Below are 27,284 nucleotides of genomic sequence, written 5' to 3' on the forward strand. Positions count from 1 at the left end.
ACCAGATGTTTGTTAAAAAGTTGTGTATGATTTTTGTTGTGGCTTTTATTACACTTCTTCTATCTCTTCCGAGTCTCAGGGTTTTAAGGGGAAATTTTCAACCCTTAAAGTTGAATGCGAGTCTCTGTTAAATGGTCAGAAAGCATGCACGACTGTCCCTAGCATAACTCGTATAATTTGTCGAAAATTATTGGATTCGCATCAGTCGGTATGTATATGCAATACATTATGCTTGTAGAGTAAGTCTTACGAATGCAAGACCTGATCATTCTCATTCTTCTGATAACAAGCTTAGAAGTGGCTGAAACTAAATAACAGAGCAAAGTATCATCAAGCAGTCAGTTTGGCCACATCACTCGAAAGCGACGAAAATCTTAAGATAGCTTCCTTAATTCGGTACAAAATGGCAAAATCCCAACCAAAAACAACATTCGTAGCACTTTATCCACGCCTTCTCTTGGACGGGTTCCCTTTGGATTGCTTCCCACCGTATCTCGTCCTCTGCATATTAAACCATCCGTTATAAGAGACGTCACACTTTAAAGCTTAAATATATCCTAACATTGTGGTGATGTTTTTTTTACCTTCTTTTTCGACCCATTCTTGTCTTGTCTTTTACTTTTCTTTCTCGGCATACCCTGGAATAATTTAGCGGAGAAGGTTAGCTTCCTGCACGCCCACTCGACATATTTTCTGGTTTATTTTAGCAATGAGAGACGTACCTGTGAATTAGCTAGAATTTTAGCATATAAAGCAGGGGTCTCTTCTTCATCAATTTTCCCATCAGCGTTCAGTATGGTCTTCAGCCTACCTTCGTCCAATAGTTTCTCAGACCGAGCATGCCTCTGCAATAATAACAACAATATAATTAGTCACTAGTAATTGTCTTGATAAGACCACATAAAATTGCTGGCGCTTCTTCAATTAAATGCAGGCTAGCAAACACAACAAAGCTGTATCAATCAGTCTGGCGCTTCTTCATTTTGCATTACCAGTTTCGCATATTGGAAATGATCTCATATCCGAGACAGTCAAGAAATAGTAGCAAGTCGTATACAATGACAAACAATTGAAGTAGCAAAAACCAACTGATGATTTAACTCTATAGAAAGATACGTAAGCCACACATCTTACCTTGGAATTCAGATGAGCCCTTAAACTCTCCTCATTCAAACAGACAATTCTAGGGCATAACCTGCATTTAAAAGCTGATTTGCATTTCACGATACAGTCTGGTAAATCTACTGGTATTGACTCCTCGTCTGGCATGATTTTAGATTCTTCCTCTGGTAATTTTGAACCACTTTTACCAAGCAACTGATCAACCATAAGAGCCGGTCTTTCATGTCCGGTTGAAGCATCATCATCTTCAGTTATTGGTAGACCTAACATGAAAAATGATGTCATGTATCTTGTCAAAACATAAGCGTAATCATTCTGGTCAAACATTAAGATATAGAATGCACTCAAGCAAGCAAATCAATCAAGTTGTGAAAGTTATGATACAAATTTCCCTTTGTTTAACTGTCTAGGATAACAGTATCTTGCACGGTTCCATAATTCCACAAATGATAAGAGGTTGCAGTAGCAATTTCTCAAAACATCTCCACTTTCAATCCTCCAAAGACCATATACCATTGTGTCATCAAACCATTCTTCCGTTTCTAATGCTTCTTTGGACACTTGGTTGTAATTAGAATTACAATCTTGTATTTCATCCTAAAATCATTCAGAAATAGAAAGGTGTAACCTTTTATAGATAGCTTCCTGAAGGAAATATTTGTGTGAGTTAAGAAGTTCACCCGAACACTGTCCTGAAGTTCTACTTATGTGCAACATTATATGACCATACGATGCAAAAACCTTTTGTGAAAAGTTTTATAGCACCTGAGTGAAGGCAACAGTTGTGAGTGAAGAATTTCAACCCGTAGCTATCCTTAAGTTTTAGTTACCTGCACTATTCTACGAAATTTAAACTTTGATGATCTATACTTAAGTCCACGTAAGCATCTATCTTGCAACCGAAAATGTCCCTTAACACGGTTCTGTTCTTTGCAAGGGGAGGATGTAGTAACATCTATTTTTTATGCAAAAATGGCGTAACAAGATGCTGCGTGTTTCATGATTGGAAGTTGAATTCTAATTTTCATATCAACTTTACGGCACTCCTAAGGATGAGAGTTACAACTTTTATGCACAATAATACATCAAGTAAAACTGATAAGCCCGTATTTTCTCCTCATTTTCTGACTATTTCTTTCTCTTTCATTCAATTTTTCGGGAGGAAGTAGTGCTATGAAAGGAGGAAGACAAAAACTAACATGGGTGGGAAAGTTATGATAGACTCTACAATCCGAACTGTAGCGAAAACTTCTTGTTTCAATAGACAATGTATCTCGATAGAACAATCCATAACATCAATGCCAAAAAGAAAATTGAAAACTCAATATCCATGGAACAACTAAAACTTCACTGACAATAAAAAAACGCTCATATTCTTCCAAACAAGCCTTACCTGAGGAGTCAACAGGAAGTTCAGTCGCTGAGCTATCCTCACTTTGATATCCTGGAAACCAAAAAACCAGAAGAAAAACTGAATTTCAGCCAATATTAATCAATACCATCCTTTTCTTTTAATCAATTCAGAAAATAATTTAACAAAAAATTATATAATTAAAGGGCCGGGAAGGAAGAGAAAACCAGAGGAGGTAGAGCAGGACTGAGCATCGTCCTTGAGTTCTTGGACTGCATCATATTCTTCTTCTTCTTCTTCTTCTTCTTCATCCGAGTCGTCTGTGGCTTGTGGTTCCATTTCAGAATCCGACGAGGATGAAGATGAATTGGAGGGGCCATCTCTGTCGCCATGTTCTAGCTTGTAGAATCGCCGCTTTATCATTTTGCTAACTCAGAGAGAGAGAAAGAGAGGAGAGAGAGAGTGAGAGAATGACTGAATGAGTGAGGGCGGCGGCTGAGCGGGGAGAAAGGGAAGGGAGGGATGGCTTAGCGGTATGAGAAGAAGGAGCTGCTTTGGTTAGGAAAGGGATCCTCTCCGAATCCCTTCTGCCAAACCCACCAAGTCAAGGAATCTGGTTCCTTAAAATTTAATCCAACGGTTAAAGACAGGTTCTCTTAAAAAATTAGGATAAATCTCAATTTACTACCCTCAAGTTTCGTGGTTTTCAATATTTGGTACATAAAGTTTTTTCGTCCTAAAGTCATACTTAAATTGTTAATTTTGAGACAGTCTCATATATCCGTTAGTCTGGGTATTAAGTCTTCCGTTAACTGATGATGCAATACCTATGTAAACAATGGGCAACAAGTGTCATTAAGGGATCCACGTGGAAAATAAAAATTAAAAAAAAATTATTTAAAGAAAAAAATAAATAAATAAAAAACTAAATCCCCTTTGTCTTCCCCAGAATCCGTATATGTGCCCACCCAACCCTTCCCCTATCCCCCATCACCCGCAACCACTTCCCTACCCACTGCGCCTCTATCCCACCCGAGCCTATCCCCTTCTCCCATCCCCCATCCCCCCTCTCAAAAATCCCATCGTCGCCACCCCGAGCCCACTCTGTGACATCCCACATCGCCCAAGGGAGTGATCCTTATATGTATATTCCCATCTCTACTTAGCACGAGGCCTTTTGGGAGCTCACTGGCTTCGGGTTCCGTAGGAACTCCGAAGTTAAGCGAGAAGGGGGCTAGAGCAATCCCATGATAGGTGACCCACTGGAAAGTTGCTCGTGGGTTCCCAAAAACAAAACCGTGAGGGAATGGTAAGCCCAAAGCGGACAATATCGTGCTACGGTAGTGGAGTGGGCCCGGGAAGTGATCCGCCCCGGGCGGGGATGTGACAATTTACGGTTTTGTTTTTGGGAACTCACGAGCAACTTCCCAGTGGGTCACCCATCATGAGATTGCTCTAGCCCCTTCTCGCTTAACTTCGGAGTTCCGACGGAACCCGAAGCCAGTGAGCTCCCAAAAGGCCTCGTGCGAGGTAGGGATGTGAATATACATTTAAGGATCACTTCCCTGGGCGATGTGGGATGTCACAATCCACCCCCCTTAGGGGCCCGACGTCCTCGTCGGCACACACGCAACCAGGGTTAGGCTCTGATACCAATTTGATTGTGACATCCCACATCGCCCAGGGAAGTGATCCTTAAATGTATATTCACATCCCTACCTAGCACGAGGCCTTTTGGGAGCTCACTGGCTTCGGGTTCCGTCGGAACTCCGAAGTTAAGCGAGAAGGGGGCTAGAGCAATCCCATGATGGGTGACCCACTGGGAAGTTGCTCGTGAGTTCCCAAAAACAAAACCGTGAGGGAATGGTAAGCTCAAAGCGGACAATATCGTGCTACGGTGGTGGAGCGGGCCCGGGAAGTGATCCGCCCCGGGCCGGGATGTGACACACTCCCTTCTCCCATCCCAAAAATCCCGTCGTCGCCTTCCTCTTCCCACTCCACCACCCCTGTGGTCCCCTCTTATCCATATCCCCTTTTAGCTTTTCCATCGCCGCCTTCGACCTCCTGAACTCCCACATCAGAACCCTTGACCTCTTCCTGATCTGCTTTATCTCCGCCATAACCTTGTGCTGTAGCTTCACCGTCGATACCATGAATGACTCATCCTCCGGCCAACAGAACACCAGCCCGTACAGTAGGATCATTAGCAGTAGCGAACTCATGTTCCCCTGAACCCATTAAACACATTGAGCTTCGATTTGATGGAGATCCTTTCGTCAAATTTGAGTGACAGCGGTTGGATTCTCGTCTCCATCAGCCCCCTGTTTTGTTAAGTGGGGAGGGAAGTGGTTGCAGGTGATAGGGGATGGGGGATAGGGTGGGTGATGTGAGGTGGAAGGGTGGGCACGGGTGGGGATTCTGGGGAAGACCAAGGGGGTTTTGGTTTTTTTTTTTTTTTTAAAATTACTTTTCTTTAAATAATTATTTTTTTGAATTTTTAATTTCCATGTGGACCCAAAATTAACACTTTATGTATGATTCTGGGATAAAAAAACTTCATGTACCAAATGTTGAAAACCACGAAACTTGATTGTAGTAAATTGAGATTTACCCTAAAAATTATAACAACTTTAACCGTTAGACCAAATTTTAAGAGCACGAATTCCTTGACTTTGGTAGATTTGGTGAAAGGGATCTGGAGAGGATCCCTTTCCCTTTGGTTAATTACACGTTTACCATGTCAGCTTCATGATGTGGCATAGGAAGTTGCTTCCCACTTTTAATCACCTATAATAATATTCATCTTCACTTGTAAGTGAGAGGTCTTAAATTTGATTATCGTCAAAGGCAAATTTGAACCACATTATTACTAATAAGATGCTTAACCTACTCCCTCACTTCCTTAATGTGAATAATATCGTTTGCTCAAAATCACCTATGACAGAAACCGCAAAACCCAACTCTCCCTTTAGCCACCAACCTTTCTTCTTGCATGGGGTCAGTGGCAATCCCATCTCCTTCTTTACTAATTCCTTTCTCCTTCTTCCCTAAACCCCATCTTCTTCCTTTTCTTTTCATTTGGCCCTTGATTTCTAGTAATTTTGCTATAAGCTTGTCTCGTTTCCTTGAGATTTGTCTCAATTTCTTTAAGCTTTATCTCAATTGTTGGCAATTCTTATCGCATATTTGAGTTTCATGTCTTTTTTCAAACTACCATGAGCTACTGCCCATCGAGTTCGGATTTGGCTCCTCAAGTTCTTCCTCCATGGACTTCAATTGGAGGCGTGCTTCGAGTTTTGGTGGTTGCTAAAGTGTAATTCGCACTACTTGGCATGATTATAGGAGCGCTTCTAGCAAGGGTTGCTCGCTCACCTCCATTTTTTTTTCTTTTCATTTTTTGGGTTCGTTGGTTCTTCCTCTTGGTGACGACTGCTTGACAATGATAGTGCGTTTATTTTGTCGGAGTAGGCTGGTTTTCATTTCCAATTCTAGAGTTTTCGGCTTAGGCATTGTTACGGGCTCACTTTTGAGATTTGTTTTACTTTTTGTAGTGGCTGCATTTTTATCAAAATTGTATCCTAGAGGCCGTAACTAAAAATAAGCAAAAATATTACTAGTAAATAAGCTATTTAATAAATTGTTTATCTTATGTCACATAGTATTACGGTTTAACGGTATTCTTCTTCACAAGGTCTTAGATTCGATTTTCCTCAAAGGTGAATTTGAACTATATTATTACTAGTATACTATGAGGTCAAGCTCACATCCTTTTTCTTTAACGTAAATAATATCAGTTGTTAAAAAAAAAAAAAAAATATTGTTTAGCCTTTCACTAAGGCATCGACAGACCCGCCCACCAAACCAGAAAAGCAACGGCGGCTAACTGTACTCATCATCCCTTATCAAATTTGATTTCTCCATCAACCCATCTCCTCATTCTCCACCACCTCCCCCATATAACACATTTCCCAACAATCTCTCAGGGCATAATCGTCCTCCAACTTCTGTGCCTATATATGTACCCACTCCACACACTCATTTCCCACCAAACCAGAAGAATCACAGCAATCAGCTTCAATGGATGAATCAACCACAACCGCACTCGATGGCAACCAGCTGATCGCCAAGGCCCTTGCCCGGTTCGGCGTCGACCGCATGTTCGGCGTCGTGGGAATTCCTGTTACCTCGCTCGCGAACCGTGCGGTCTCGCTCGGAGTCCGGTTTATTGCCTTCCACAACGAGCAGTCCGCGGGTTACGCCGCCTCCGCCTACGGGTATCTAACTGGTCGACCCGGGGTCCTTCTCACGGTCTCGGGTCCCGGATGCGTCCACGGGCTTGCCGGTCTTTCCAACGCCATGGCCAATGCTTGGCCCATGGTGATGATCTCTGGTTCGTGCGACCAGAAAGATTTCGGCCGCGGCGATTTCCAGGAGCTCGATCAGATCGCCGCCGTCGAACCCTTTTCCAAATTCTCCGCCAAAGCTAAATCAATCAAAGAAATCCCGGATTGCGTGTTTCAGGCTCTCGCTGAAGCTGGTTCGGGTCGACCCGGAGGGTGTTATTTGGATTTTCCGTCGGATGTTCTGCACCAGACAATTTCTGAGGCGGAGGCTGAGAGCTTATTGGCCACCGCTGCCGAGAAATTCGCAGAGTCGGAGTCGGAGAAGGTTCTGAAAGTACAGAATTCGCAGATTGATGAAGCGGTTTCGCTGCTCCGGCACGCGGAGCGGCCGTTGATTGTGTTTGGGAAAGGAGCTGCATTTGCTCGAGCGGAGAATGAGTTGGGGAAACTAGTGGAGAGGACCGGAATCCCATTTTTGCCCACTCCAATGGGGAAGGGACTGTTGCCTGATACTCATGAGCTGGCGGCAACGGCGGCGAGGTCTCTGGCGATCGGGAAATGTGATGTGGCGCTTGTCGTCGGCGCCAGGCTTAACTGGCTTTTGCACTTTGGTGAGCCTCCCAAATGGTCTAAGGATGTGAAGTTCATTTTGGTTGATGTTAGTAAGGAAGAGATTGAGCTGCGAAAACCGCATTTGGGTCTGGTTGGAGATGCAAAGTTGGTGTTGGAAAAGATCAATTTGGGGATCAAGGATGACCCTTTTTGTTTGGGGAAGTCTCATTCGTGGGTTGCAGCGATTTCGAGTAAGGTGAAGGACAATGTTTCAAAAATGGAGGCTCAGTTGGCTAAGGAAGTTGTGCCATTTAATTTCTTGACGCCAATGAAGATTATTAGAGATGCAATTGCAGGGTTAGGGAGCCCTGCTCCTATACTGGTTTCCGAGGGGGCTAACACCATGGATGTGGGTCGGTCTGTGTTGGTTCAGACCGAGCCAAGGACCAGGTTGGATGCAGGGACTTGGGGAACAATGGGGGTTGGTTTGGGTTACTGCATTGCGGCTGCGGTGGCTTCTCCTGACCGGCTTGTTGTTGCAGTGGAAGGGGATTCAGGTTTTGGGTTCAGTGCAATGGAAGTTGAGGTATGATCGTTTTGATGCTTGTTCTTACAAAATATGTGCTAATGGTTATTACTTGTGGCAAATTATCTGCTAGTGTATGCTTGATAGCTGTGACTGATTCCTTTAGCAAGGAGAACCTGTTTGTTTACATAATTAGTTTCATGAGAAAGCAGACACTGATTGTTGCCGAGATATTTTTTATCTCCCAGTGAATCTGTTTTGGATTTGAGTTGGTCAAAATCTCACTAATGGTTTAAAGAGTTGGAGTGCTTTGATTTGTGTTCATCCGAGCTCTGATTTCTGGTTGTTGGTTTTGATGCGGTTTCCATTTAGTTCAAAAGATGTGGAAGAAAATTTGGTGGCCCATGTTAGTATAGGAATTAAAAGAATTTGGAAGCGAGATACTTTAATAAGTGGATATGTGTGCTGGAGTATCAACCTAGGTATTGTTTATTGGGTTCATGAAAGTAGTAGCACAAGTAGTATTAAAATTGTAGTAACCTTTTCCTTTTGGTTTTTCCTTTTTGTTTTAAAAGACATAGTAGAGAAGAAAAGGTAGTTGGACACCTTAAACGGTCGTCTCACTTTTTGCAGTCGCATGGTTAGATATGATTAGCCTAAGTAGGGAGTGAGCAACTTATTTGACGATGGGGTTGAAAAATGGACAGCTTAGGTTAGGGTAGAGCCTTAAGGAATGGGCAGGTTAAGTGCTGGCGGGGTTTAAGAACCGGGCTGGATTACACTTGGAGAGGTAGGAGCAGTTGGGCCTTGAGGGTGACTGTCGTGCAGTATACACATTCTAGGTTCTAGAAGTTGGGGGTTTTTTGTCTCTATCTTCTTAAGTAAGGACTTTTTGTTCCAAAAGTTTGCGATCCCCTTGATCTCCACATCATGTCTGATGTTGGCTTTACTTTGTATTAGAGACTTATCTTTAACAAAGACAGCTTTATTCGAATGTTTTGGTCTCGACATCATGTCTGATGTTGGCTTTCCATTGAAATCCTTTCTATTCACGATTTCCTTTGTAGATATCTATCGTTGTTTCTTGTTCTTTGAGCACACAGTCCTCAAGACATATAAACAAATAATAGACATTTGCTATATTTGTCTTAATTGTTCTAGGACTGATAAATGATGGTCAGTGGCTTCCTGAGGGCACTTCCCTCTCACTGTCTCTCTCTCTCTCTCTCTCTCTCTCTCTCTCTCTCTCTCTCTTAGCTAATGAAAGCCTCAGCAAGGTTAGCTTTCGGTGGAAGGGGGACAAGGTTCCATTTACGTCGGTGCTGTATTGAGAATTCATGCAACGATAAGTTTCTTACTACATAGGATTTTCCATGTAAGGTCATCTTTTCCCATAGTTGGAGTAAGGTTTTGGCATCTTTTCTGGTGGGAGATGTCGTTGGTAGCTTCATTTTGGTCCAAACTTTGAAGAGGTTCCGGTTGTCTTCTGTATAATCGGGAAATAAAAAAATAAAAAAAAGGAAAGAAAAGGTAGTCAGAAGCTTAACCTGGACACATTGCCAGACTGTTGTCCTATTCATAATTTGCCCTTATTACTGTACGCAGCTCTTGTTAAGGCTAGAGAGCTCGAAGCTGTTTTGTTATGAAGTTTGATTGCTCTTTCATGACTATCCTTTTCAGTTTCTTTTCTGTAATCAAGATTCCCTTTGAACTTTCCAGTATATCATCTATGTTTCTTGGTCAATATGTCTTCACTGTTAAATTTTATCTTAGTGTGTGTCTGTCTGTGTTCTGGCGTGTGCGTGCGTGTTTCTGGCTGCACAAAGGACCATAGTTCATTGCTGTATGCTTATTTCTTGATTTCTGCAGACATTGGTTCGGTACCAGTTACCTGTTGTTGTGATAGTCTTTAACAATGGTGGTGTATATGGCGGTGATCGAAGAAGCCCAGATGAAATTAGTGGGCCTTACAAAGATGACCCTGCTCCCACTTCCTTCGTCCCAAAAGCGGGTTATCACATTCTGATTGAAGCATTTGGAGGCAAAGGATATCTTGTTGGGACACCTGAAGAACTCAAGTCTGCCCTTTCAGAATCATTCTCCGCACGAAAACCTGCTGTTATAAATGTAATTATTGATCCTTATGCTGGTGCAGAAAGTGGGAGGCTTCAACACAAGAACTGAATTAGGCCTTAGCTGCGTTTTAGCATGCTCATTTTCTCCCGGTAAAGTTGCTCATTTTGCTCATTTTTACGAATTCCGCTAATCTCAGAGTTTCGTCAGGCACGTATATCGAAGAGATTTTCAAATGAATGCCATTAAGTCAAGGAAGTGTTCATTTTTATTTTAGATATTGTGGTATACAAATGTTGGAAGAATGGTCGGAAAGTGGAGGAGCTTATGTTTGTTGATGATTGTGATGGTATATGAATACTTATTGTGCTTGTTTCAGTCTTCATCTGCAATCAGTCATTTATTTTGAAATTGTACAAGTTTTGTATTTCTCTATCTATTTCAACAGGAGGAATTTGGTAACGAAAAGCACTTCCAGATCACCAAAACCTCTTTTACTCCTGTTTCGCAGAAAAAAGCTATAAGCACTTGAAAAACTTTCATGTTACTTCATGTGCATGCATTTTAATTAAAATTTGATGCGCTTTTGCTGTAAACACTTTCTAGCAGTAGTGCTTTAAAAAAAAAAAAAAAAAACATTTTCAAACGGGTCTAATCAAATTCTTACGCACGTTATATAAAATAAAAATAACCGATGAAACTAGAAAATTCTAATCAAATTCTTTTGTGGTCGAATCATAGAATTTCATATTTATGATTGCAATTGATCGTATTATAAATTACTCTATAAAGCTCATTTCCTCATATAATCAATTAAAATCAAGGTTATTTGGTCAATCAACTGGAGTAAATAGATAAATGGTTTAAAATATTATAGTTAATTGATTAACGAACTTAGTTTTAATTAATTTTTTACATATATAATATTTACATAGTAATTTATAATATTGTGGTTCTATGAATCGATTTTGATTATAAGCATAAAATTCTACAAATTTACTACGAAGAGTAGGAGTTTCTACTGATTATTGAGAAGCCAAATATAATTCATTTAAGAAATAAGTAAATTAAAAATTCTACATTTGAGTTACTATTGACGGGCTGCTGTCGCAAAGTAAAAAGATAAAACAAATGTCGCTGCATTTGTTTTCTTCTCTGATTAATTATTAACTAAATCAATGCAGGAGTCCAACTTTGTTTCTGTAGGCCGGTAAAGACGGCATACAACATATAACGCTATGCGTAATTAAACTGATAGACAACTTGAGGAATATAGTCCGGCCATTCGTGCTTCTCTTCTGAAACTCAAATGCATACATACACATATATGTGTGTGTATATATGAATAGTTATAAATTACACTCTCACTTCACACATTAAACAGCTCGTCTCGAACATATAAAAGGGTAAGTATAATTAAGCGAGAGGAGTGCAGATGGCGACGACGGATCAAGCGACGGCGGAGATGAAAGAAGAGAAGACATGGGCCGTAACATGGGGTACATTCCAGAGTGAGGTGAAGAAGGAAGGTTTTATAGCTGCTCCAATGGCGGCAGTCTCAGTGCTGCAGTATCTGCTGCAACTGGTGTCCATGATAATGGCTGGACATCTTGATCAGCTCGCACTCTCCGGTGTTGCGATTGCCATCTCTCTCACCAATGTCACTGGTTTTAGCCTTCTTGTAAGTCCCTTCCTTCTCATCATCCAACATCCATCGCTTCTTTTTTTTTTTTTTTTCTTTGCATCAAGTTTCTTTCCTTTTTCTTGGCACTAAAATGGAAACTGCAAGGCATTTCAAAGTCCATGAACACGTTGCTAATTAGAAAAAAATTTGATTGATATAATTCTAGTATTGTATAATTATATTGACTAAGCCCATTTTTTAATACCAATTTGAGACTAATGAACCCATTTGCATGTATTTGTTGATCACAGTCAGGAATGGCAGGTGGACTGGAAACACTATGTGGGCAAGCATTTGGAGCAGGACAATATCAAAAACTTGGAACTTACACTTGCACTGCAATGATCTCTCTTCTCTTGGTTTGTCCCCCAATATGTGTCCTCTGGATTTTCTTTGACAAATTATTACCCTTAGTAGGCCAAAACCCCCAAATATCACATGAAGCACAAATATACTCAGTTTGGCTAATTCCTGCACTTTTTGGCGGTGCAATTCTTAAGCCTTTAACTCGATATTTCCAGTCTCAGAGTTCAATTTTTCCAATGATTTTATCCTCCTTTGTCATTCTTCTTTTCCATATTCTTACCTCATGGGCCTTTATATATAAGCTGGAACTAGGAGTTAAGGGTTCGGCCATATCCTTTAGTTTGTCAACTTGGTTGTATGTGGTACTGCTGTGGTTGTATGCAATGTTTTCTTCATCCTTCGAGGAAACCCGTCTTGCATTTTCTATGGAGTCTTTGGTCCATATTGGACAGTTCTTTCGCTTAGCCATCCCCTCCGCTGTAATGATTTGGTAATTTTCTTACTCCTTTTATTTACGATATGTGACAGACTTAATGATTGCCTTTCAGCATTGACATCCATTAATCTAAGCATCAAGTTAATAGTTGTTTTTCGATGCAACACTTGACGGATCAATGATGCAACTGTTTTTAACTTTATACTATTGTTTTTGTGAACTTTCAAAAACGAAGCAAATTGTGCTTGGTTCTAGATGAAAAGATTGCAAAATGTATTGACCCTATTTACTTCATGAGTACTTATGTATCTTAATTTGTATTGCTTTGACCAAAAATATAGTCTTAAATGGTGGTCATGTGAGCTGATTATTTTGCTGTCCGGCCTTCTACCAAATCCAAAGCTGGAGACTTCGGTGCTTTCAATATGGTAAACTTCAATTTCTGTGCTTGATCACATTACTTTCTATATAGGTGATGATCGTCGGATGATGTGCTTAAACTCTCGTGTATTCTTTGTGGTTATACAGCCTTACAATCTCTACATTGCACTTCACTATATCGTATGGATTTGGAGCTGCTGCAAGGTACCACTCAGCATGTTATTGTTTGTAGCGCATTTTCTATTTTAGGTAAATTTAGGGAGAACTCCTCGAGCAATACTCGAGCTCCCCTCAAGACCACTCGAGCAGTGCTCAAACTGCCCACAAGGGGTTAAAATTCCAAAAGTCTGAAAAAATAACCTACTATTCAACATTTTCCTCCATTTTACCCTTTTTGAATATTAAGTGCCTTAGTGGTAAGGGCATGGAAGTAATGACTGAAGTAAACCTAAACTTCAACTATTTTTACAGTATTCGGGTGTCGAATGAATTAGGAGCTGGCAATCCACAAGCAGCTCGAGTGGCTGTATGGGCTGCAATGTTTCTATCAATCACTGAGGCAGTTATTGTGAGCACAACTCTCTTCTGCTGCCGCTACGTTTTGGGGCATGTTTTTAGCAGTGAGAAGCCAGTCGTGGATTATGTTGAAGTCATGGCACCTCTGATTTGTATCTCAGTGTTCATGGATAGCTTACAAGCTGTTCTTTCAGGTTCATATCATCATCTTTTTTCTCATATATGTGCTTGTTTATTGGGCGCAAGTAATGCCACATGGATTACAAATGTATGTTACACGCCTATTTGGTGAGGCTTTTAGAATCACTAAAATCACGTTCTACAGCCAAAAGCAGTTTTTTCAGTGGCATTTAAAGTAGTACTTACTTTTTTAACATTGAAGAAATACTTGCCAAGTGCTCATTTGAAGAGTTTTCGATTGCTTTTTCAAAAGTGCTTCCAACAAATGGCCTTAGGCATAAAAGTGCTTCCCACAACATCTCTGTCAAACATAAAGAACTTATGTTTGACGCTTTTATTATTAGAAGCACAACTAAATTTACTAAAAATCCCAACAGCTTTTGAAAAATTACTTTATTGCAGAAAGCACTAAATAGTATCTTTACAACTTGTAACACTGCTAGCTATATTTATGGAAACGCTTCCAAACAAGTTTTTGGTTATTTAAAGCGATTTTGGCAATTCCGTACGTACCCTGCCCTAACTTGGGACACGAACATATAAGAGAGATTTTCCTGCATGCATCAGGTATTGCTAGAGGAAGTGGATGGCAACATATAGGGGCATATGTGAATCTCGGGGCGTTTTATCTGTTTGGACTTCCTTTGGGTTGTGCACTAGGATTTGCTCTAGGCTTACGGGGGAAGGGCCTTTGGATTGGAATAGTGGCCGGGTCTGCTGTACAATCTGCTCTTCTTGCTCTTGTCACTTGTTTCACCAATTGGACAAAACAGGTTTGAACTCCCAATTAATTTTTCTTTAAATATTTCTCTCGGTAATTTGTTAATTTAAAAATACTGTTTTTAAAAGAGGGTTTTCTACAATACAATGATATATGACTGTGACATACATTATTTTTTCAACGGGGATTATCATTTCATTTCTAAAATAAGAAAAATTGAACGTGTCACGTCGATCGAATAGTTAAAAGAGTATGTATGTATATTGTTCAATGATAGAATTTTCCAATTCTATACACCAAAAAATAGTATCTGAACATCCTTTTTATGTATGTATTACAGGCAAAGAGGGCAAGGGAGAGGGTATTCGTGGAGCAATTATCAGAAGACAGTGAAGCAAATTGAATGAGATAAAAGAAAAAAGAAGGTCGGAGATGATTCTGCTCAAAATTCAAAATTCATCATCAGAAGGAATCGTACGTGTTTAAGTACAAAGTAGTAGCAAGCGAGAAAAATGACAGGTTAACTTAACGCATAGATTTGGCACCAAGTCGGTTGACTGCAATGAAAATTTGTTCATCAAGATAAACGTATAGGAATAGGAGTTCAAGAGACCTGAAGAACTCAAGTGATCTGCCTCGCCTCTTGAATCCGATCGGCGCGCAAAACCCGGCTGTTATAAATGTAAATTGATCCTTAAATATGGCTTGCTGGTGAAGAAAGTCTTTGATCATGTTCCAGTTTGCTGTGGGCAAAGCTGCTTGTATAGGTTAAAATCGATCTAGAAGCTGAAACGAATGTGAATAATTTTTTGATCTTTTGGCCATTGAATAATAGTGAATTTTAATTGTGAGAAAAGCGGGTTTGCTTTCCGACATGTTTAACATATTTATTTTGTGATCTGAAAGTTGTTAAAAATATTGTTTGCTAGTAACTACATAAATCTCAGGATTAGTTGGATAAATGGTCTTCGTGGTTATAGGATAGTCGGAAGATGACCTTCGTGGTAGACAAATAGGATTTACGTCCTTGTGGTGAAAGACCGTTAGCAATTTAATCTAAAGATGAAATTTCTGTTAAAATGTGTAGGATTTTTGGATCGGCGGGCCCGTGAGGCCCACTCTAACAACACTAATATTGTTCCCCAACTTTACCACCTGTCCAATCTGTCAAGTGTGGGGTTTTATCACAAAAAGTCTCGATATTAGTTAGAGTGAGGGTGATCATATTTAAACCCCATTATTTTCTTTTCACCCACCGATGTGAGATTCCAACACTCCCCCTCACGTGTAACTCCATTTAGTGGTTCACACGTGAAGATCCACACATCGGCAAATGGAATTCAGAGGCAGGCTCTATGTTAAGAGTCATGGCTTGTTTAATTTATTTTATCATAAAAGGCCTTGATATTAGTTAGAGTAGAGGTAATCATATTTAAACCCCATTCTTTTCTTTTTCACCCACCGATATGAGATTCCAACACATCAACACTCATTCTCACGTGTAACCTCATTTAGTGGTTTACACATAGAGATCCACCAACACTCCCCCTCACGTGTAACCCCATTTAGTGGTTCACTGATAGGAGCATATTTATGCGACTTAAATGGCTTGTTCTCGTACATTTACGTTATGTTTCTTTAGTTATTTTAGTACTTTAAGCTATTTTCGTGTGTTTGTAGGTCCAAAGGGCTAAAGGAGCAAAAAGATGCATTTTGGAGACTTTTGGAGCACTTTTGGGCTAAGGACGGATAGCTTATGCTTGAAGCCAAAGTGTTGGACGAAATTGAAGACCTAATTGGAGCCAAAGTGTTGGAACCTTGTTCTCTTTAGTTTTAGGACATTTAAACCTTTCCTAATCCCAATCATGCCATGCATAACACACATCCATTCTAACACATTGTCATTGCACATGCATTTCCTTCATTAGTTAACCCACATGCACTTATCACTTATCATCACCACATATCATATCACTTAATCACTTATCACTTATCATCACCACTTAACCACTTATCATATCATAACCACATATCATATCACTTATCACTTATCACTTAACATAACATCCACCTACTTCACCTACAACATCCACTTCACCTACAACATCCACCTACTTCACCTACAACATCCACCCACTTCACCTACAACATCCACCTATTTCACCTACAACATCCACCTACTTCACCTACAACATCCACTTCACCTACAACATCCACCTACTTCACCTACAACATCCACCTACTTCACCTACAAATGACATAGCCATATGTTCCCTCCACTACTCCTATAAATACCCTTGCATTCATTCATTCAAAAACATCTCATTTCATACACAACACACCACTCCTCATCCATTTCCATAATTCCCCAATCCATTCAACACATCAACAACATCCCTTAGACCTTATGCTACAACGAAGAGGAGGAGAAGAGTGCCTAAACGTTCATACAATTCAAGTTTGAGTTGTTGGAATGTTTAGGTGTTTCTTTTCCTCGATTATAATGTTTAATTTTGATTCTCTTTGTTTTGTAATCATGAGGAACTAAACCCCCCTTTAGCTAGGGGGGGATTCGAAATATATGTTTATGCTTGCATTTTGATTTGATTACTTCTAATTGCGTTTTATAAGTTGTGATTTCAATTTGTTTAACCGTTTGATTGATAACTTATTTATGTATGTTTATTGAGAGTGCACGCTTAATTTTCATGCATGAATATGACGCTAGAATATAAGTGAGTTTCACCTAATAGTTATGAACTTATATTCACAAGTAGTGGAGGTTGCTTATAAACAATCGCGTTAAACAAATTCTTGGCATAAGTTTCATGCAATCATAGTAACGAATGCCTCGTCAACACTTATAGTTTTCATGATGCTTAATGATTCTTGCTTGTATCTCTATTATGCAATTCATGTAGGGAACTTGTGAGGAATGCTTTGGGTTGTCGTATGCAATCATCCAATTCATTAACTTAAGGAAAACTTGACGGTTAATTTAAGCGGACCTAATTAACCCGGGGTGTTGAGAATTCATGGTTTATTGAAATACAATTAGAAATCATTTTATTATGCAAGTGTAACATGTATGGAGATGAACCCCTTAGCTAGCCATACCATCCATTCATTTCCGTCAATTTCATATTTACAATTTGTTTTCTTTACAATCTATCCATTTTAGTTTAAATTCGTCCAAAATCAATCCCCCTTTACTTTATTGTTCAATTTAGTTAGAATCTGTTTAGTTTATGTTTTAAAGCATTTTGAGTTTTTGGTTTGTCTTAGTGTTTTAAACTTTAGTTTTGCATTCTTTGAGTCTAGGATAGCGTTTTATATTGTTTTTACGTTTTTGTGTCAGTTTCCAAGAGATTTGCAATCCCTCCTAATCCCCGGTCCAGAACGATCCCTACTTATACATATACTACAATTGACAAAAAGAGGGTTTAATTTGTGTGCGTATAATTCTCGCATCAAATTTTGGCGCCGTTGCCGGGGATTAGCAACTTTGCTAATCTCTTGGATTGTTTTATTTTCGTTTGTGTATATATATTTTTTTTAGTTTTATTTTAGACGCAAGACATGGCACTTGATAGTGCTTCTCTTTTGTCACAGCTTATGGAAGAGTACCAAACGCAAAGAGTTGGTACATTTGATCATAATCAATCAAGGAACGACGTGTTTTCCAATACTTACAATTCCGATTGGAGTGATCATTCAAACTCTATATGGTGGGAACCTCAACATATTCAACAAGAAGGATATTGGCAGCCTTATGAGGAGTTCTATTCAACGTCTATGCATCCACCACAACCTCATATTCAATATGCCCAACCAAACTCAAGTTCGTCAATAGATTATAATCAAAAGCTTAATGAATTACTTTGTTTGGTGCAGGGCTCACAAAACCAAGTCGAGGAGACTCAACAAGGAGAATATTGGCAACCATATGAGGAGTTCTATACAACGCCTATGCAGCCACCACAACCTCATATTCAATATGCCCAACCAAATTTAAGTTCGTCAATAGATTATAATCAAAAGCTTGATGAATTAATTTGTTTGGTGCAGGGCTTACAAAATCAAGACAATGAGGCTCAACAAGAAGGATATTGGCAGCCGTATGAGGAGTTCTATTCAACGCCTTTGCAGCCACCACAACCTGCCCAAAGTAATGTAGGTAATTCAAATGATAATGATACGATTTTTCAATTACTTACTACTCTGGAAAAGCAAATTGGGCAGATAACGGAGTTCGAAGGACAATTTTGCGACCAAGGCGAACTCCCTAGTTCAACCATTGCAAATCAGAAGGGAGAATTTGAAACCACCAATGCTATCATGTTGAGAAGTGACAAGGAGGTTGGAACGGACCCTCAACCATCAAAATCAAATCACAAGGAAGAGGAATACACCCAACCCACGGAAAGGGTGGAAACACCTTTACCGGAGGCACCTATTGCTCCTATGCCATCCAATTCAGGTAAGGTTGTTCCAAAGTTAATTATTTCTAACCCCGTTCCACTGAATGTCCCTATTCCTTGCAGATTCATGACTTCCAAGGAAGAAGAAGGTGAGAAAGACATCTTGGAAGTCCTTCCAAAGGTGACAAGTAAGGAATGTCATGAATTCATCAAAGAGGACGTTCTTGAAACCAAAAAATCCAAAGAAGTTAAATTTGATGACATTGGACAAGTCATAACAATCATTTGCAATCTGGCCAAGTCCAATATCCCTGAAACTTTCCAGCGAGTGGTGTTTATTCTTGAGTTTATGTCGGAGCACACAGGTAAGCCGCCTCCCCGAATTTCAATTTTCTTTTATACTAATATGTTGTTAATGATTCAGGCACCCACTTTAGAATTTGAACCAATGCCGGTTCATTTCAAGTATCACCTTCCATTCAAGGACCAATTCCATGCCGTTTGATTTTATTTATGTAAAAAAAAAAAAAAAAAAAAAAAAAAAAAAAGAAAAAAAAAAACATGGCAGAATGATGGAGCTTCACAAAGGGCGTTTACTTGAAGCCCCACTACTGGGAAAAACTCTAGGAGCAGAAGGCATCGAGGCGGAAGGCATCGGGGCGGAAGGTATCGGAGCGGGAGGCATCAAAGAAGAGGCCTCAATACTTGGCCAAACGCTGGATGAGCCCGGAAAAATGTGCCTCTGGAAGTAAGCCGCAAGCCTTTGACGGTCAGTTTGACGGTCACTTTGCATCCGACCATTGGATTCTTGTAGCTCATCAAGCTTCCTCTTCATACCCGTCGAATAGTTGTTGGCAAGCACGTGCAAACTTCTATTCTCGTGCTTAAGCAGTTTGATCTCCTGCTTGAGACTTTCCACCTCTGCCATCAATGATTCCACCTGACGGGAGCGGGCAAGCAGGCGTTGGCCCATGTTGGACACAGAACTCGCACACTGAACACTAAGTGCGAGGGATTCTTGAACGGCCAACTCATCGGACCGTCCTGACAGCAGCCTACTATCTTTTGGAGTAAGGAGGTTTCTAGCTACTATTGTAGCTGTTGTGGCGTCCTGCATCACGGAGTCTTCACCTGTGAGAGGACCGTTAGAAGAAAAGAAAGAAGGGCGCCATACGTTACCTTGACGCGGCGCGCCCGTATCACTGCTAAGGCTCAATTCCAAGCTAAGGTTCGATGAGTTTGCCATTTTTCAAAAGTGTTCAAAGAGAAGGGATGGAGTTAAATTTCAAAGGGCCGGAGTCGATTATCAAGAATGGGAAATCTTCAGAGTGTGTTTGTTGTGGTGATCGATAGCTCAATAAAAAAGCCAAGGCGACGCGTCCACCAATTCAAAAAGCCGGAATTTCCGGCGTAATTTAGGCGACGCTTTCTCAGCTTTTCAGAAGACGTGTTCAACTTTGTCAAAAGAGTTCTTCTTTTCAGACAACACGTGGAGGCCATCATCGCAACTACACATCTTTAGCCGACAAGCGCAAAGTTCGGCGACGCTTTCTCAGCTTTTCAGAAGACGCGTGCAGCTTTGTCAAAAAGAGCCGCATCTGCACTACCACGTGTCGTTCAGAAAGCGAAGGGGCGTCGTTCAGAAATCGAAGGGGCGCCTGCTCAGAAATCGAAGAGGCGTGTTCAGAGATCGAAGAGGCGCCATTATTTCAAAAAGCCGGATTTGCGGGATCAAAACGTTTGTCGACAAAGGTAAAAAGTACCACCACTTGATATTATCTCTATATATGTCGACCTTCGTCTTTTATGGCAGGGCAAACCTGAAGAAAATGCCCAACTCTCCCTCACCTCTGAGGGCGCACTCCCAGCAAAGCCTTTCGAATTACTCAATTTTTTCTTCTTCCCCAAAGATGATACCAGATGTCTGGAGTACATATGACCCAGGAGGAAACAGCACAACAAATACATGTGCTGATTCATTCACCGCTTCTTCAAAAGCAAAGGTATCTCATATCATCAAGGTCAAAAGCAAAAGTATCTCATATCATGCTCTTTCCCTGTCTTTTTCTTTGTCCTTGTTCTTACTCGCATGGCAAGGTAAAAGAAGCAATCAGCCGGCACTTGGAACCAGTCTTCCGATCTGGAGCCAACTGCCTGGAATCTATTCCTGATTGCTTACCTAGCGTTGCTCTCGAGTAGTCATCTTCAACGGTTGATACACTTCCAGAGAAGGGACCACTCCTGCAAAGATTGAACAAAGAAACAGATAAAAGGGGAAAGCTCAGACCTCCGGGGGAGACCAAAAGAATCCTGCTGCCCAGTTCAAGAGTAGCACAAAGGAAAATCAACGATGGGAGGAACCCCTGTGGAATCAACAACATCAAGCCTCAATGAAATCAACAAGGAGAAGATGGAATTTACATTCCACAACTAGATTTGCGTCTCTAAACTCTTCTCTTTGTTATTTACATTCTGCCATGTTTAGTATGTTTAAATGCTTTTTGTGTGTTTACTTATGCTTTGTATGATTTTAAGCTTAAAACATTGAGGACAATGTTTGATTTAAGTGTGGGGGGGTAACTAATGTTGTTAATGCAAATTCGTGGGATTTTATCGCCCATAACTTCAAATGTTGTTCCTTACTGTTTTAAGGTGTTTTTAAGTTGTTTTAGAGTGTTTTAGTATGTTTTGTTTTTATAACTCCGAAAATACCATAAAAATTTGAAAAAAATTGTTTTGAAAAGCCTAATAGAGTGTTTTGAGTCGTTTTTGTGTGTTTGTGTCTTAGGGTACCTTCCAACACAATAATGAGGATTTGGTTTGTAATTGCATGACTGTTAAAAAGAGTTATAAACATGGATGAAAGTTTGATTTACTCTTGGTATATGCTTGGTTATGGTTATAATGTATGACTTCACATGCAATCATAAAAGAAAAATTCGTTTTTGTAACATGCTTGAAGGAAGGAACTCAAACAAACGCTACAACCCTGAGAGACTTGAGCCTATAACGTTCTTTGGAGAGTATAATCTGTGATTTCTTGTTTTCTAAAGTCGTTGCATGATCTCATTATTCCTTGCTTGGTTACTACTTAGAATGCAATTGTATCATGATAGAACTAAATGCTAGAACTTATATCCGTTTCATTCAAAGCATGATATTGATTGCATAACATACAATAAGATGAAGTTGTTAGTCAAGCCAAAGCCAAAAAGCCTATCCCTTTTCACATGAATTATAGGATTACCCCTTTTGAGCCTTTTCAAGCTTATTTTCTTTGTTTACCCACATTTTCCTCACCTAGCCTAGTTTAGGACAATCCCCACCCGTGTTCTTAAAAGATAGTGAGCATGACTTAATTGAATTCCTTTTGAGTTACATTATGAAAAAAAATAAGTGTGGGGGAGAGAATGTTTAAGTGTTGATGTTTTGAGATTCAAAAGAAAAAGAAAAAAAAAAAAAAAAAAAAAAAAAAAAAAAAAAAAGAGAAAAGAAAAAAAATGAAAGAATAAGTGATTGAAGAAAGGTTCCAAAACACCAATTCTGGGTGTAAATTGTCTAAACTCTCCCTTTTTGTTCAAAAGTTGAGTTTTCATTCAAAAGTGAATTCTAAGTTGATTCAAATGCTTTGCTCACTATTTCTTTAAAAACCTTTGTTTTCCATATCCCTTCTTTGTTATCCACATACCCCAAGCCCCGTTACAACCCTTGACTTCTATCTTGAGTGTTGTGTATTTCAATTTGTGGAGTTTGAACTTGGTATGGGCTTATGGTGTCACTGGTTCTCGCGTCTAAGTAGTAGCATTCCATTCATGAGATCATATCTAAACATGCTTATTAACTCCAGAAAATGCTTTCCTTATTATAACATATGTGAGTGTTCGTCTACATGTTTACATCAATTTTCTCACATATACCTAGTGTAGGGTGTGTAGTCAGAAAATCTGTGTGAAAAACGAGAGTACATCCAGTAAGAAATTGAGGGAATTCTCTAAGGCATGTTACTACATTCAAAACATGGTTTTAAATGCTTAATTGTGAACTAGTATGTGGTGACTATGAGTAAGAATGTACTTAAGTGTAAAGATGGCTCAAATCTGTGAGAATAATGATTTTTAATTTGTCATGTGCATTGGAAGTCCCTGATACGATTGTTGGAAGGTGTAGGTTGTGTTTTGTTCGTTTTGTCTAGTTTCGTGTTCTTTTGTTGTTTTGTTTTGCTCGAGGACTAGCAAAAGATAAGTGTGGGGGTATTTGATAGGAGCATATTTATGCGACTTAAATGGCTTGTTCTCGTACATTTACGTTATGTTTCTTTAGTTATTTTAGTACTTTAAGCTATTTTCGTGTGTTTGTAGGTCCAAAGGGCTAAAGGAGCAAAAAGATGCATTTTGGAGACTTTTGGAGCACTTTTGGGCTAAGGACGGATAGCTTATGCTTGAAGCCAAAGTGTTGGACGAAATTGAAGACCTAATTGGAGCCAAAGTGTTGGAACCTTGTTCTCTTTAGTTTTAGGACATTTAAACCTTTCCTAATCCCAATCATGCCATGCATAACACACATCCATTCTAACACATTGTCATTGCACATGCATTTCCTTCATTAGTTAACCCACATGCACTTATCACTTATCATCACCACATATCATATCACTTAATCACTTATCACTTATCATCACCACTTAACCACTTATCATATCATAACCACATATCATATCACTTATCACTTATCACTTAACATAACATCCACCTACTTCACCTACAACATCCACTTCACCTACAACATCCACCTACTTCACCTACAACATCCACCCACTTCACCTACAACATCCACCTATTTCACCTACAACATCCACCTACTTCACCTACAACATCCACTTCACCTACAACATCCACCTACTTCACCTACAACATCCACCTACTTCACCTACAAATGACATAGCCATATGTTCCCTCCACTACTCCTATAAATACCCTTGCATTCATTCATTCAAAAACATCTCATTTCATACACAACACACCACTCCTCATCCATTTCCATAATTCCCCAATCCATTCAACACATCAACAACATCCCTTAGACCTTATGCTACAACGAAGAGGAGGAGAAGAGTGCCTAAACGTTCATACAATTCAAGTTTGAGTTGTTGGAATGTTTAGGTGTTTCTTTTCCTCGATTATAATGTTTAATTTTGATTCTCTTTGTTTTGTAATCATGAGGAACTAAACCCCCCTTTAGCTAGGGGGGGATTCGAAATATATGTTTATGCTTGCATTTTGATTTGATTACTTCTAATTGCGTTTTATAAGTTGTGATTTCAATTTGTTTAACCGTTTGATTGATAACTTATTTATGTATGTTTATTGAGAGTGCACGCTTAATTTTCATGCATGAATATGACGCTAGAATATAAGTGAGTTTCACCTAATAGTTATGAACTTATATTCACAAGTAGTGGAGGTTGCTTATAAACAATCGCGTTAAACAAATTCTTGGCATAAGTTTCATGCAATCATAGTAACGAATGCCTCGTCAACACTTATAGTTTTCATGATGCTTAATGATTCTTGCTTGTATCTCTATTATGCAATTCATGTAGGGAACTTGTGAGGAATGCTTTGGGTTGTCGTATGCAATCATCCAATTCATTAACTTAAGGAAAACTTGACGGTTAATTTAAGCGGACCTAATTAACCCGGGGTGTTGAGAATTCATGGTTTATTGAAATACAATTAGAAATCATTTTATTATGCAAGTGTAACATGTATGGAGATGAACCCCTTAGCTAGCCATACCATCCATTCATTTCCGTCAATTTCATATTTACAATTTGTTTTCTTTACAATCTATCCATTTTAGTTTAAATTCGTCCAAAATCAATCCCCCTTTACTTTATTGTTCAATTTAGTTAGAATCTGTTTAGTTTATGTTTTAAAGCATTTTGAGTTTTTGGTTTGTCTTAGTGTTTTAAACTTTAGTTTTGCATTCTTTGAGTCTAGGATAGCGTTTTATATTGTTTTTACGTTTTTGTGTCAGTTTCCAAGAGATTTGCAATCCCTCCTAATCCCCGGTCCAGAACGATCCCTACTTATACATATACTACAATTGACAAAAAGAGGGTTTAATTTGTGTGCGTATAATTCTCGCATCATTCACACGTAGAGATCCACACATCGGCAATTGGACCGGCTCTATATTAAGAGTCCTGGCTTGTTTCTTTTTTGGTGACAAGCTCGTTGGCTTGCACGAGCCCAAACCTTAGCTCTGATACCGTGTTGGATTTTTGAACTAGCGGGCTCGTGAGGTCCACTCTAACAACACTGATATTGTCCTCAATTTTACCACCTGCCCAATCCATCAGGTGTGAGTTTTATCACAAAAATCCTCGATATTAGTTAAAGTGGAGGTAAGTATATTTAAACCCCATTATTTTCTTTTACCCACCGACGTTGAATTCCAACAAAATGAAAGGATAAACATGTATTTTCGTGTCCATAGACCGAAACCTCTCCCCTCTAGCTATCTTCTCTCTGTGTTCTACTTCCGTCTCCGTACTTCTTTCTCGCACTTTCTTCTTGCTCATAATTCAAATACCTCTCCCCTCTTCTCTCTGTCTTCGTGTCCATTAATTGACCTTTTGAGCAGCCTCACAAAAACTTCATTGCACTACCTTATACCAAATGGTGTTGGTGCTGCCGCAAGGTGTGCTCTAAATCTCTCTTCCGCAATTATTCCATGTCTATGCCAACAAGATTTAACAACTAATTTTGTTTTTGATGAAATGAATTTGGCACGTTGTAGCAATCGAATTTCGAATGAATTAGGAGCTGGTAATCCACATGAAGCTCGAGGGGTTGTTTGGGGGCGTGATGGTTCGGCCAGTTACGGAAGCCGTATGTCATCATGAGCACAATTCTCTTCTGCTGCCGTTCTGTTTTGGGATATGTTTACAGCAATGATATTGATGTTGTTGGAAACTGAAATAGAGAGGAACGAAGTTACCTGAAAAATATAGAAGTTTTGAATGGTGAATGATTCTTGGGATGAGTCGCGGATTAAATCGCTCTCTTTAAGACGTTTCGCAGCTCTGCCCAAAGTGTGTAAGCAGTTCACAAACACCACGTCGTTCCTAGGATAAAATAGCCCAGAACCTTCTTTTGATAAGGTTATTCCTTGCACAGTAGAAGAACCTTTGAACTCACACCTTTTTCTATATGTTGCTTTAGAACTCAATTTTAAGAAAAACACATACGCTATTGTTTTTCCCTTTTTCTTCCTTCGTACAGGGGATCAATATATATAAGGGGACGAAATAGACGTTGCGGGGTTAAATGATTTAGGGGAAAGAAAACCGCAAGGAATCAATGCAGAAGAAAACAAAACGGACAAAATCAAAACGTCCAAATCACAACGGAATAAAAAAAATAATGTAAATAGACTTGATCTTCTTCTCTATTCAGAGAAGGAATCCCATCTTTTCAAACTTAAAAGGAGATAACTCATTATCTAATTGAAAAGTCAATGGCATGTTTCAAACTTAAAAAACTGTAACTCCTTATCTCATTGAAAAACCAAAATCAATTGACTGTTATGCATAGAATAATGAAAATAAAACAAAACGTTATGTATATAATATTAGTAATAAAGCAAAACTTAAATATATAAACATATATATTATTAAATAAAAACATATTTACTCCAACAGATGTTGTCACTTACGTCATACGTTTGGCTCCACTCGTTTCTCTCTCAGTTTTTGCCGACAGCTTACAAGCTGTACTTAATGGTTAGTGTTGAGAACGATGTAGAAAACAATCCAATATTAATGAGATGAAGGACCTTAGATATGCTTATAAATAGTTAGGTTGCTCCCCCATATTGCTAATAGATTTTGAGCCCCTTGTGGAAAACTTTGGCAAGAATTCCTTGAGATTCCCATGTTGTGTAGTCTGACGTGTTATTTATCAAAATGTTGACATAGACTGGCAACGAGCAAAAGAGTCCGCACGATGCTGCGGGTTTTATATATATATATATATATATATCTCGTATACGCTTGTGCCTTGAAAGGCAAGTGATCAACTTCAAATGCCGATTCCTCCAACCTCGTATACGCTTGCTTATTACTAATTAACCTTTGAAAAAAATGTTTTGAGTTGAGCAGATGTCATTGTCTTCTTCCACTTCCATAAAACAACCACAAACCCATGTCGATGTGGATTTGGAAAAAATAAAAGGTTCAAAATCTAATCATCAAAATTAGGAGAAAACAACTAAAATTAACAAAAATTGAACCCTGGGAAGATAATATTTGCTGAAATTCCCATATGAAAAATTGAAATGAGTTGTCGAGGAAGATTCAGAGTCCAATCCATATCTTGAATACTTGATAGTGAAGTCGAAAGGGGTAGATGAATGGCTGAAGGTGACGCACAGCGAGCCGAAAAACTTGTGGAATAGATGTTGGTTTCGTGGTCGAGCAGATTGAAATGGAAAATAAGTTGTCGTAGAGTGAAAAGGAAGCAGAGGCGATGTCGCTAGGTGTGTTTTGTATCGCTGCAGGTATCCACTGTCATAAAATTAGGACGACTGCTACGAAACGAAGAGCAGATGATCCACACGTATCAAACAGAGGTAAACATGCCATTTCACTATTGAGCCCAAAAAAACTA

At 39.4% G+C, this 27,284-nt stretch overlaps 3 protein-coding genes across 3 annotated transcripts; 2 read left to right on the plus strand and 1 right to left on the minus strand.

Moving 5' to 3' along the window:
• Positions 1–246: 246 nt before the first annotated feature.
• LOC103961045 (protein SQS1) lies at positions 247–3,065 on the minus strand. The gene is made up of 6 exons (XM_009373555.3): positions 2,701–3,065; positions 2,516–2,566; positions 1,135–1,385; positions 723–845; positions 585–638; positions 247–501 (listed from the first exon to the last, which is right to left on the minus strand). Exons 1-6 carry the CDS (start codon positions 2,894–2,896, stop codon positions 442–444), a joined length of 735 nt encoding a protein of 244 aa, XP_009371830.2. The 5' UTR covers positions 2,897–3,065; the 3' UTR covers positions 247–441.
• Positions 3,066–6,535: 3,470 nt separating this feature from the next.
• LOC125469285 (2-hydroxyacyl-CoA lyase-like) lies at positions 6,536–10,449 on the plus strand. Its single transcript, XM_048566443.1, has 2 exons — positions 6,536–7,954; positions 9,764–10,449. The coding sequence occupies exons 1-2, from the start codon at positions 6,551–6,553 to the stop codon at positions 10,076–10,078; spliced, it is 1,719 nt and encodes a 572-aa protein (XP_048422400.1). The 5' UTR covers positions 6,536–6,550; the 3' UTR covers positions 10,079–10,449.
• A 317-nt stretch (positions 10,450–10,766) lies between these two features.
• LOC125469286 (protein DETOXIFICATION 8-like) lies at positions 10,767–15,043 on the plus strand. The gene is made up of 7 exons (XM_048566444.1): positions 10,767–11,648; positions 11,903–12,447; positions 12,735–12,821; positions 12,922–12,978; positions 13,246–13,484; positions 14,038–14,243; positions 14,532–15,043. Exons 1-7 carry the CDS (start codon positions 11,403–11,405, stop codon positions 14,592–14,594), a joined length of 1,443 nt encoding a protein of 480 aa, XP_048422401.1. The 5' UTR covers positions 10,767–11,402; the 3' UTR covers positions 14,595–15,043.
• The last annotated feature ends 12,241 nt before the right edge of the window (positions 15,044–27,284 follow it).

The sequence above is a fragment of a genome, unplaced genomic scaffold, assembly GCF_019419815.1.
Source record: "Pyrus x bretschneideri cultivar Hongxiangsu unplaced genomic scaffold, Pyrus_bretschneideri_v1 Contig41, whole genome shotgun sequence".
Lineage (NCBI taxonomy): Eukaryota > Viridiplantae > Streptophyta > Magnoliopsida > Rosales > Rosaceae > Pyrus > Pyrus x bretschneideri.